This window comes from Papaver somniferum, unplaced genomic scaffold (genome assembly GCF_003573695.1).
Source record: "Papaver somniferum cultivar HN1 unplaced genomic scaffold, ASM357369v1 unplaced-scaffold_6, whole genome shotgun sequence".
Classification (NCBI taxonomy): domain Eukaryota; kingdom Viridiplantae; phylum Streptophyta; class Magnoliopsida; order Ranunculales; family Papaveraceae; genus Papaver; species Papaver somniferum.
The window spans coordinates 1,751,192-1,764,041 of record NW_020648748.1 but is presented as its reverse complement, the minus strand read 5'-3'; the positions used below and the strand labels follow the sequence as shown (position 1 = coordinate 1,764,041).

The 12,850-nt window shown below is 35.5% G+C and overlaps 1 protein-coding gene and 2 long non-coding RNA genes across 3 annotated transcripts; all 3 read right to left on the bottom strand.

The window, feature by feature from the left end:
• Positions 1 to 429: 429 nt before the first annotated feature.
• LOC113343463 (vacuolar protein sorting-associated protein 32 homolog 1-like) lies at positions 430 to 1,080 on the bottom strand. Its single transcript, XM_026587635.1, has one exon. It carries the CDS (start codon positions 1,078 to 1,080, stop codon positions 430 to 432), a length of 651 nt encoding a protein of 216 aa, XP_026443420.1.
• A 5,813-nt stretch (positions 1,081 to 6,893) lies between these two features.
• Positions 6,894 to 7,885, bottom strand: LOC113343535. Its single transcript, XR_003357288.1, has 3 exons — positions 7,764 to 7,885; positions 7,499 to 7,624; positions 6,894 to 7,043 (listed from the first exon to the last, which is right to left on the bottom strand). It is a non-coding gene; the product is annotated as an uncharacterized LOC113343535 (long non-coding RNA).
• Positions 7,886 to 10,820: 2,935 nt separating this feature from the next.
• Positions 10,821 to 12,316, bottom strand: LOC113343526. Its single transcript, XR_003357283.1, has 3 exons — positions 11,444 to 12,316; positions 11,255 to 11,312; positions 10,821 to 11,145 (listed from the first exon to the last, which is right to left on the bottom strand). It is a non-coding gene; the product is annotated as an uncharacterized LOC113343526 (long non-coding RNA).
• Positions 12,317 to 12,850: the final 534 nt, after the last annotated feature.

Sequence of the window (12,850 nt, the reverse complement as noted above, 5' to 3'; positions counted from 1 at the left end):
CATGTTAGAATTCAGACATCCAACTCAGAGCTTATTGTGAATGAGTGGAGAGGCCTTAGAATTATAAATCGCAAGATCTTATGTAACCCAGACGATATGGGACTAATAGTCTCAATATTATTTTATTTATTATTTATTTTTAATTACTATTCAATTTGTAATATGAAATCAGCATTCACAAATTGGTTTCCAATGCGTCCAAGTGCTTCAAGACACAAAAGATCCCCCGCCAAAACTAGAAAAAATTTAGAAGCAAGATGAGAAATTAGATTATAACCAGCAAATTTTATATCCCACCTATACAAATTTTTCTAACCAGCAAATTTTTGCTGCACACTGCAGAAACATAAACCTGTAATTAAATGGATTAGAGCTGACCAAGCACCGGGATTTCATCAACAGTATATGCAATTAATCTGCAAACACTGTTTAGATTGCCATCAGTTTCTCTAATGCAGCCAACTCGTCTTCTTCCTTGGAGTTCTTGCTAAGAGGACGACTATTTGGTTGATTTACTTGTGCGACATGGACTGGAGGTACAGGGTAACTTGTTTCTGTATCAAGAATTTGTTCCTCCAACTCTAATTCTTCTAGTTCCTCGAGTTCAGCCTCCAATTCATCCTCATCAAAGTCATAGCCAATAGGAGTTGACAGTGCGGTTTGAATTTCTTTCATATTTTGTGTTTGCTCATTGATTTCATCCATTGTCTTGTCGACATCGTTAATATTAGTTGCTTTCTGCATAGATTTCATAGCAGCTGCTCCAGTCCTCAATGCATCAACAGTGTCTGTTGTAACTCTTGCACCTTCAATCAGTGTCACCTGATCATGAATTCGCAATTGAAAATTTCCAAGTTGCTCGACCTGCTGTTCTAACATCTTTTTTCTCTTCAAACAAGCTAAAGCACCTTTTTTGTTCTTCGCTTTGGAAAACTCTTTTGCTTTATCCACCTCTGCAGAAACCTTCCTTAAGAGAAGGTTCTCTTTCTTCTCTAACATTGCGAGCGTCTCATGCAACTTAGCTAACGTTGGTAGAACACCTGGTTCCTTCTTAGGCTTCCGAAAAATCCGTGTAAACATCTTTGATTCTCTCTAGTTACGGAAAACCCTTCACTTCTTATTCTCTTCTGTAAAAGAAGAAAAATAAACAACAATTCGGGATGGAGCAAACCCTTCACTTCTTATTCTCTAGGTTTGATGAAACTGAGATTATATATAGAGAGAGGATTTATACAGAGTCCGTCCGCGTTAGACCTAGTACAAAAAGGAAAAGGAAGGAAATTAAAATATAAACGAAATCTCAAATATAATCCCACTGGAATTCGAAGCAGTTTCCGATACCAAGTATCGAGATGTGAGATAAGTTGAAGTAACAAATTGGAAGATCACCGTTGGATTATTACATGTCAAATGCCAGTGCTGGCTTTACTTTTCGTGCTGGACAATGCCTCTGTGACCCTAAGTTCGTTTGGGGCTCGAATTCGGTTGGGCCCCTAAACTGGGCTTTTGCTGGATAATCCTTTTTTTTCTTTTTGATCTAGCTCCCTGCTTTGTATATGGCAGTATATAAGCAGAGTCCGGACAGGAATAAAAACTATATATGGAAATGACTTTGTCTTCTTGTTTCACAAGTTTGAGTCTTTCCTTTTTGTCTCAAATAATAAACCCTAGTAAAGGTATGAAGCGAGTGATATTTAAACTCTCAAGAATGAAGGTGCTCCTTGTGATTCTTAGAAGAACTTCTTTGATTCGATAAAATCTTTCTTTATTAATTATTTTTTGGTATTACTTGGTAAATGACCAACTAACTTTGACTCAATAGAGGAAACTCTTTCTTAAACTTCCATTAATGGAGCCTTTCTATAAAAAAGAACACAACGGCCTGGGTTTGACAGCCTATCTATAAAAGGAACACACAGGACTGTGTTTGGGTATTATTATTCACAGAGAAAGTAAGGTAGAGACGAAAACTATAGCAACACCAACAACATATTATTATGGAGAAGCTTCCCACAATTATCATAGAGAACATACTTGATCGATTGGAAATTTAAGGTAGCAGCCAGATCTGTATGATTTCGATGTTAAAATTAGCAATTACCTGTTTCATGGAATATGACTTGTCATTCAAAAAGGGGTTGGAGCTCCAACCAACTTTTTGCAGTTCCATTTGTGCGATTTTGATCGGACAAATTTGGTTTTGCAAATTTTCATTTCATAACTTCTTTATACGACTTTCGAGCAATTCGGTGGGATGAACTTCATAGACATGTTGTTCTTAGAAAGCAGTGCCACAGCATTCGAGTCTGAGTGGTGGCATCTTAAAAAAAACAACAAAAAAGAAATACAATAAATCCAGTGCTACATGACAATTCATGACCAGGGTTTCGTCTTTGGCTATGGTTTGGTTGTCAAGGTGTCTAGGGACCTGGGCCGATTCTCGGGGTCTGGGCTCCGAGGATGAATGGCTTGGTATTAGGTAGACTAAAATACCCTTAGGCTAAGTCATATGGGAGAGATTGGACTGCTAAATTGGTCAAAAAGTGTTGTAAATCATGAAAAAAGTGTGGGGAAAAAGTTAACACTCTATCTGGCTACTTTTCTTTCCTAACATTTTCTCGTCGTCCTACTATCAACGAGATTAAAACGTCGAATGGTGCGGCGTTCAAAAAATAACAAAAACGCTGGACCATTCGGCATTATGTGAATATTCCATAGAATAACGCCGAACAGTTAGGCGCTAGGCTGGACGTTGTTTCATTCGGCGTTCGGCTGCGACGCTGCTCCATCCAGTGCTTGGCCCTTTTTTTTTAACTAACATCTATGTCTTTCTACATGTAGCCAATTTGAGAATTTGTGTTTAATCGTATTTTGTTTCAATTTGGAGATTTATCAAAGTAAATGTAGCCATTTGAGAATTTATAATCTTCCATTACATTGCAAAACAAAGTTACAATGTTTTTTGAAGAAACTAAAAAGTATATTGAAATTGAAATCCTAACTTAAAACATAAAAAACTACATTGAAATTGAAATCATACTTCTAAATAACTTAAAACATTAAAAAGTACATTGAAATTGAAATCTTACTTCTAAATGACTTAAATTATCACTTTAGTTTAGGGGATAAGGTCCAAACCATAACGGGCTAAAATCTCGTTCTTCCATATTTTGTAGATCGGTCTCTCACATTCTTGTAATTCATCCAAATGTTGTCGTAGGATCTTCATTTATGATTCTCTTTGTTGCGTTTGTGACAAGATTGAAGAGTTTTCCATGTTCTTCCTTAGATACTCTTCCTTTATTTCATATTTGGCCTCTCTTTGTGCTTGTGCATTTTCAAGAAGTTTGATGAGTTTTTTATCCATTTTTCATCTGATTTCTGCGATGCCTTAGCCTCATGAGCCTTTTTCTTTGCTTGATCTCTACCTTCACTTTTAACATCATTGGTATGTTCGAAATAGCGTCTTCTCTTTTATATGTCCGAGGTTTCAGAATTATGAGTAGATGAAGTGCCACCAAACCTTGCCATATTTTGCAAATATTCATCCATATTATCATCTTGATTTTCTTAAGTATCTTGAAATTGTTGACTAGGTTGAGTGGAAGTACCGACTCCATCATCATTGTTCACCGCCGGGTTGTAATCGGGTTGATAAGTCTTCAGGATCTAGAAAACCGAATCGTACTTCCAAAGTTTTCCAGTCGATGCTTCATAATTCTGTTTTCCACGATGATACTGGGGGAAAAATAAAAGGAAAAATTTAGAGAAAGAAAGAAAGAGAACAAAATGGAAGAAAAAAAACATTAAAAAAATTTGAGGTACTTACATAATCCTCCTCGGTCATCCCCGTAGGTTTGTTTCGGAAGTAGGGCCTAACAAAAGAAATATATTTGTCCACTTCGGTTCTTATTGTCTTGCTCCTTGTTCGCAATGCTTTTCCATCTTTCGACACCATTGGGACCCTTTTTTTTATTGTATTCTTCAATAATCTTACTCCAAAATATTGCACCTTTTTTATCTTTTCCATGAATTGGATCGTTGCTTGCTATGACCAAACCATAAATTAGTTCCTCTTCTTTTATTGTACTAAAGTGTACCATGATTTTGTATGAACAAAACTATGTGAAGAAGAGGAAGAAAATCAACGAAGAAGATAATCAATTGATTATGGTGTGAGGGATGAAGGAGAAGTAGTCCTCTATTTATAGGGAAGCTTGAAAAAATATCTGTTGTAGTTTTAAAAGGATATTTAATCTGAGTCTTTGAAAATGCAAAGGGCATCTTGATCTGATGGATGAGATTCCGAAGCGCCGTTTGGTTCGGCGTCGGAACGCCGAATGGTAGGGCGCTGCATTTTCTGTCATTTAATCTTCAACGGTCACTTTTGATCTCGCGACTGTTATACCAAATGTCGTTTGGTTTGGCGTTGGACGCCCATTGGTGCGGCGCTCCGGCAAACGGCTACATTTTCATCCCAAACTCACGATTGTTTTTGATAAACGCCGTTTTGTCATTTCATTAAGGTATTCAAATGGTAATCGCGAAGATGTTATGACTTAATATGAAACGGATCATGGAATGACGTTCATTCGTAACACCGCTTTAGAGATACTTGGTTATGAAGCATATGCATGAAGAAGTATTATGAATAAGTATGGAATATCACCAAATAAGTATTATGAATACGTATGCATATGAAGTAGTATTATGAAGACGTATGCATATGGAGTTCTAGTTTAATATTTAATATAATTGTAAACGTACTTAAGTGATAAAAAGAGTATTATGGAGTTTACAAGAACTAATTAAAATGTCTACTTATTAATGAAAGCGTGCTTGGTTAAAATAAAGGGGTATTGTGTCTATATTCTCATAAAATGTCTACTTAAAATATGAAATTTACTCTTCATTCTCATAAAATGCACCATCTCCTTGAGGGTCATATTGGTCTTCATCGGTGTCCACATCGGTTGTACCATCATCAACTTTCGGCAAGGCATCATCCATAACCATGTTTGGACTATCACCATCTCTCAAACTTTCTCCGTGTCGGTTCCATAACCATGTTTGGAAGAGGAAATGCAAACCAACCTTTGAACTTCTTTGTCTCATACATACATTTGAAGTTGAAGTATTGATGCATCATACGAGCATCTGCATCTACACGTTTTATATGCACTGTCTGACGGGTCTTGACTTCATTTGGGATGGGTTGATGTACTCCCCGCCTCCTCTGAGTCTCCAAAAGTGTATCCACTGCTATAAAATTTGTCTCAATATCATCTTTCTCATCTGGCAGGCCAAACAAATTTCTTCTCAAAGCTCCCTGCATAATGTACCTCATACAACAAATAAATAAAGTATAACACTCCATAAAAATGAAAAAACTTAAAAACACTCCATAAAAATAAATCATAACACTCGATAAACAACAAATAAACAAAATATAACACTCCATAAAAAATAAAAAACTTAAACAATCTCTACAAATAAATAGTACTTAAAAGTATAACACTACGACAAGTAATTTAATTCAGGTCAAAAGAAATTATGGGGTTGTTGGCTGAACTGAGTATCATAAACAATGTTAGGCTTGCTTCCCCCCAACAACGCATCGGTAAATTCATTTCCTCCTTGTTGATATTGTGCATTTCCTTGTTGTGATGTAGTAGCTCCATCTTCGACCCTAGGAGTGTAAAATCCTTGACCCGTAGCCCATTCATATGAACCACCTAATGTGAGGTCTTGTGATGTAAAAGCTTCATTTGGATTGTTTGGAGCATGGATAGATGGTACAGAAGAAGATGTAGATCTTCCAGATGAGGAACATGAAGTTGTAGCCAATTTGTATGACTCGTCCCATGCGACTTGACGAGCTCCAAGCTGGAACGGACATGATTTTTCCACTAAACCTAATGCAATCATCCTACAAGTATATAAATTAGAGAATTTCGTCGAATATTAAAGAAACCTAAAATATAAATGAGTACAAAATGTAAATGTACTTATCATTGTCAAATTCATCTCCCGAAAGTTATACGGACAAGGAACCCGTGGAACTGGTACTTGACGTTTTACGCCGGCTTCATTGGAAAATGGTAAACTGAAATCTATCTCCGACAGTTGTGATGGGGGCTCATTTTGTGTGTTATAGGTGTATGTATGCGACATCATGTCAGGAAGAGGATGACTAGGGAACAAATGACGAGGAACAACTAAGATACCCACTGCTATCTCATCGACGTTCTGTTCATGGTATGACTCAGTGGCATAAGGTCCAACACTCTTCTGCTTCCATAAAGTGTTATATTGATCGTCAGTGACTGTATAATAGTCATTCACTAGTGGAAAACAGCATTTCCGCGACTGTCAGGACACGTCATATATACGAGTTAAACGACCCATTGTAGGGTTCTCTGAAAGGGTCGTTTATAAAGCGTTTTTTAATTGAACGACCCCTAAGATGTGGGTCTCTGAACAGAGACCGTTTCTAACAGTAACTAAACGTTGACCCGCGACATTGGTCGTAGATTTGAATTATAATATAAAAAAAATCAGATTCAGATCAGCTGAATGTCTGAATGGATGAATCTGGATTAATCTTACTGGTATTTAAGTCAAACAGTCAAGTCAAGTCTAGTTAAGTCAAACTATAGTCAAGTCAAATTACAGTCAAACTGAAATTGAAATGCAACTTCAAATTGAACTGAAATTCAAATGCAACCTCAAATTGAACTGAAATTCAAATGCAACTCAATTTTAACTGAAATTCGAATGATACTTCAAATTTAAACTCAAACTGTGAATTCAACATTCATTCAATTTATCCATTGGGTTTAAAACTACACAAAAAAGGATGAAATTCTGAGTTCATAACAATACATGCCTGAGCTAGCTAGTAAGTTCTAACAACAACATTTTAAACAATAAAACGATAAGCACCTCCGATGACGATGAACTTAGCCAATACTTCATGATTTATATCAAGTAGAGCATCCATGTGTTTGTCCCTGGTTCACATACGACAAAGAACATCGTTCCTGCAAAGCAAATCAACAATTTCGTTTAGTTCATCATACATGGTAGAGCAAAATAAGTTAAGAGATGACAGTATTATCAAAAGTAAGTTATGTAATATGTTACAGAATTCAATCAATGAGCTGGACTCCAAACTGCCCTCCAGTAGAAGCATATGTAACTTAACAACTAATAATACTATCTGAGGTAAAGATGACCATCAAGACATGAAGTATTGGCCACAAACTGTAGTAAAGTTATCTCACAACCATGACTACGAAAGGACAAGCTTGAAACAAAACAAGAGCTTCAGGGCAATGGAAGGCTGATACAAAAAAATGGGTTGAATCCTTTGGAAGCTCATGTTTTTTTTTTGTAAGTAACAACATCACATGGGGATAGATAGATCATTCTAAGGCAACAGATAAAACTCAAAATCAAATCACAAAAGGAGGTTCAAGTTTTGTTGTCAACTCACATTCCAATCTACCAGAAAGTAACACCAGCTACATTCCAATCTACCAGCTACATACATGCCGTCAAGATGTTCTTTGAAAATTCCATCATAAAGACGACAAATCTCCATAATTGAGTACAATTTACCCTACAAAAAACCACAATTAGTGAATTAGGTCAAAAGACGGCAAATCTCCATAACTTAGTCCATGTTTACTCATAAGTGCATATCGAAGACTAAAGACAATAGGCTCTGAATTGAAGACTGAGATTTAAGCTAGACTTACTCCAGCATCAGAAGAAAAAGGCTTGCCAAAACGACTGAATTTCGCCTCTAGTTCAGCAATACTTTTATTAATTAGCGACTGGAGGCCTGGGATGCGAGACTTGATTACAGTTTCCAAGTGCTGCAAAATCGACCATTATGCATCAATTTGAGTATGAAATATACCAAAGCTCATAGATAACCAAGTATAATTTTGGGAACAGCCAGACAACACAAGAAAAGAAAATCATTTGATTGACCCTCTGCTCTGTTCCACAACAAACGTGCATGATAATACAGGTGAAATTTCTAAAATTAAACAATTCGGCTGCAGGGTAAAGGAGAATGAAATCAAATTAAAGTAAAAATCTCTTTATTAGTGACAAAACCATTGTCTAATAAAAAGGTCCCCAATATGTAGGAAATCACAGTATAATAACGAAACCATGGTCTAATAAAGAGGTCCACAATATGTAGGAATCATGGTCTAATGACCATGCAAACTTACATTTACTGTCTGCAAGTCGATAGATATGTTAAAGTTGAGGTATCTAGCGATCTTTTACAAAGGACACATAAGGACTTCACTCTAAGAAAATGAGTGTTCCAGGATATAGACGTAACCATAACTGAGCATGAGTCACCTAGTATGAATCCAAAAACGTCATCCCAAGGACTATATTTCATTACAAGACACTCAAGTTATTTTAAACTCTAAATGATTCGAGAACACGGAAGAATATCACAAATAAAATATATAACGGGAATTCCAGCCCAGAAATTTTATTTTGGACCAGCAGTGTTCAGAAATTCCTACGAGATTCATTACTCGACAAAAATAAGTGTCTGATATCTCCTTGGAAAATAGAGAAGTCCACCTATTAATTCTTAGAAGACTCCCTGGACTAATTCATAGCCTGAGGGCTCCTAAATTTACCGACAAAACCCTGTCAGGTGCTGCCACCTAGAATTTCTATTTCTAGACTGCTTGTACATTCTATGCTATACAAAATTTCATAGAAACGAAAAACAAGAAATTGGAAATTATGAGTTCAAAGTAAGTTGTTACTACCTTAGCGAAAAGGGGAAATAAACATCAATCAAGTACTACTTGAATATACAACCCATATCAAGTAGAGCATCCATGTGTTGTGTCACTGGTTCACATACGACAAGGATCGTCGTTCCTGCAAAGCAAATCAACAACATCACAATGACTTATCATTGGTTCACGTGTGAGGTAATTTTAGAGGTTAAACCTAGATCTAGGTCATTTAAACAGCAGTTGGCTCATCAGTAGCAGGTATACAATCATGCAACAAGAGTGAAAACATAAATGAAAAAAGCAGGGAAATTCAAGAAAAGAAAATGACTAAAGGGAATTAATATTAGGTAACGCATTTTGTATGCAAATACTAATTTCACAGGGGAATAATGTTCAAAATCGTATCAACAACCAACAGGTTATATATATAGTGGAATACAAGAGGTGCAGATTATAACCCAAGATTCGGCCTGCTATCTGAACCAAATAAGTAGCAAAATCAAATCACAAAGGAGGTTCAGGGTATGTTGTCAACTCACATGTGCGCAGGGGGAGCTACATGATTTCCACCAATGGAATTATAAAGTGTCGGGCAACAATAATCTTAATCCACGTATGTCATCACAAACCAACCTGCAACAACAAGATGTTTAAGTCAGAAAAGGGTAACAATGTATAGTGGAAACAATCTTAATCCACCGTCAGCACAACCATTCAATCAAATACCAAGTCTAAATAATAAAATCATGATATCTTTTTCTAAAAGGAGCGAAATACCCAATAATGAGTTGACAGACTACTTAATATTGCAAGTTTCACATATGGGGGGCGCATTATAGTATAATTTTATACCAATCCAAAATCGTAGCTAACAGACCACTCTAGTCTCCACAACTAATGCGCTAACCCAAGTTTATTATGCTTTCAAGTCTATCACACGATCAAGGGATTCACGAGAACATAAATACAGAGGTATATGAATGAACCGTGAGAAAGTCGAGAGGACTGATAAAAATCAAATAACTTGATAATCTAAAATTTAAAATTCAGAGAGACTAGTTATCCGTAATTATTTGGAAACCACTAATGTGACATGAAGTTACGCTAAAAATACCAACATGCCATGAATTTTACACTAAACTTAGAAAACTCTCTCAAGAAAATATAAGCTATGACATTCCTTAGAAAACTCTCTCACGAAAATATAATCTATGACATTCTATCTAGCATCACATGGTTAATGGTACATATATGTTGAGATTTCAAAGGGTTAGGGGAAAATTCATAATCAATTTAGTAACTTAGCAACTAACTGCGTGGATAATAAACCTCAAGTGATTAGTGCAGTATATGAGAGAAAGAGAGAAATAAATAGGAAATGTAGTGGGTGCTCAGTCCTAAACATATGATAGATGTGTATAGTGGATCAGTTTGCATACACCCAACATATTAACGGACACACGACCATATGGAGTCATTTAGGTTGGATTTCATGAATAAACTTGCTAATTTCCCTCCAACAAAAACTACCATAGGAACCAACATTCCCACTTAAAGTGAAATGAAAATGAGTGCATCTGTCAACAATCTAAAATTTAAAAGGTTCGACCCATTCTATCAATTATAAACTGTCTAAATTATTGTCAGTCTCAACATGCAAGTCAACATCCAAAAGTTTATTGAGAGAAGATAAAAAAAAGGAGACATGAAAAAAAAATATACATATTTCTTCAATATATTGCTCACTCTTGCCAGTACAACCAAACAAAGATGGCGCTTAATGTCTCAAGTCATTAGAAAGATAATATAGTAAATTTCTATTCATCAACACCCCATTTTTACTTAGAAATTTTGTCAAACATGTTGTCGGCATGACTCTGTTGCCAAACACAAGCTCATAAGAACAGAAAAATCAAATCTATCAAAACAAAAAAAGGAAATGTTTCTCAGTACATGAGACAAACTAGACGTCTGCAACTAACACAGGACCAAATATAAAATTTGTCGAAAGACTTAAAACTATTAATCCCTTGAATATGGAAGAATCAATGCTTTGAAATGAGTTTACAAGAGAAATGCAATTAATTGGACAGGGAAATGTTCGGAATCATTATCAACTAGAATCCATAAGTAATAGCACCTTCAACCAGTTCTTGCTAATCAAAACTGGGCCCTTAAGTATTTCAGTAACTGGTTTCTAATAAATTCATCAACAACAAATATATACCCTCATTGATCAAAGCAACAAATCGAGAAATGCATAACTCATAGAAATTAAAGTGCAATAAACATAGGAATACGGGAAGATCATAGTATTTATCCTGGCTTCGTAGGGTTTTCCATCTTCAAAACCAAGCACCTGCATCAAGTAGAAAAGCAAATTAACTATTAAAATCAAGCAAACCAAGCACTTTTTCATTTAACATTCTTGAAGCAAACCGAGCACTTTTCCATTAAACATAGCATACCAGCAGATCATAGTATTTACCCTGGCTGTGTAGGGTCTTCTAGCTTCAAAACCAAGACCTGCATCAAGTAAAAAAACAAATTAACTATTAAACTCAAGCAAACCAAGCACTTTTCCATTTAACATTCTTGAATCAAAATTTTCCAATGAGATTCAAATTGAAATTAAAATTGAGATAAAAAAAACTTACATGTTTCTGCCATAACCTCCAAAAGTTTAATTAGCGATTCAAAATTCAAACAATCTAGAGATCAATGAAAAACAACTAAACAGGGGACATCCAATCAGTGAGATAAAAACAATTTGGAATAAAACCTCCTTGTTAGGAATCCAATATCAGACCCATAACTCCAAACACTCAATGGACATTAAAGGTAAAAAAAATTCAAAAATAAATAAAATCTTTTACCAATTTTTTGTGTATAAAATCGAGGGAAAAGGAATACTTCAACTAGATATTGAATCCAACAAAGATCCTAACAACTAGATCTTCTGAGATTATAGCAAAATCACAAATCCTAGATTAGCAAAACAAGTAAAGTTGATAATCGAACCTTGATTCATCAAACCAAAATAAATCGAAAATTGTTGAGACTAATTAAGAAAAATGCCTAAATGGCTACCAATAAAAAGAAGAGACCTTGGATTAAATCACAAGAATACTCTGCATGAAAGGAACAAAAAAAATAACCTTATGAACAAACAAAAGGAACAAGAAAAAAATTGAAGAAAAATCAAACAGTAAACCCTAATTATTAGAAGAAATTTATAGAAACAAACCCCATGATTTAATCAAACTGGGAAATGGGCGTTTCTTTTAATTTATAGAAACAAACCCAGGGTTTAAGAGCAATGACTTAATTGATTTCTTCTGGGTTTTTTTAAGTTTCGATTTGGTCGATGAAGAAGATGAATAAGAGACCGGGAGAGCAGATGATTTAATTGATTTCTTCTGGTTTTTCTTTTCAGTTTCGATTTGGTGGATGAAGAAGATGGCTAAGAGATCGAGAGAGATTTAATTGATTTCTTCTGGGTTTTTTTATCAGTTTGGTGGATGAAAGGGATGAAGAAGATACGGATAAGACATAAGAGGCCGAGAAAACAGAAGAAGAAAAAGAGAGAGTGAGAGATTAAAAATGTGGAGAGAGAAAGAGGTATTTATATCCTCGGGCAAATAATAAAAATATTATCACATCTCAATCGGTTTTTATGGGTCGTGGGATCAGTAGCAGATTTAGGGCAAAATGATAACATTTCAGAGACGGCTATTAATCATCTCCGAATTTTTTTCCGTGTTTTTATTATATCAGAGACCGCTATGTTCTGTCAAAGGTCCAACTACGGTCAATGAGGGTCTCAGATGTGAGTCCTAGAAACCCCATTTTCCACTAGTGATTAACCTCGACTACAATATCTTCATCAATGTTTCCAAATTTGGAGGATTTGACGGGACTACAATCTCACCTGTAATATGCCTCTGGAATCTCTCCGCCAAGTAACAACTAACTCTTGTACGCTTTTCAAAGTGAAAAAAAAAGAACTCTCTTTTTGGATACCTCTAGTGCATACTTATATTGTCTCCCGCAGCATACTGACT

What these genes read in the sequence shown, in the direction of transcription:
- LOC113343463 (XM_026587635.1), bottom strand. Translation starts at nt 1,080, where the DNA reads ATGTTTACACGGATTTTTCGGAAGCCTAAGAAGGAACCAGGTGTTCTA.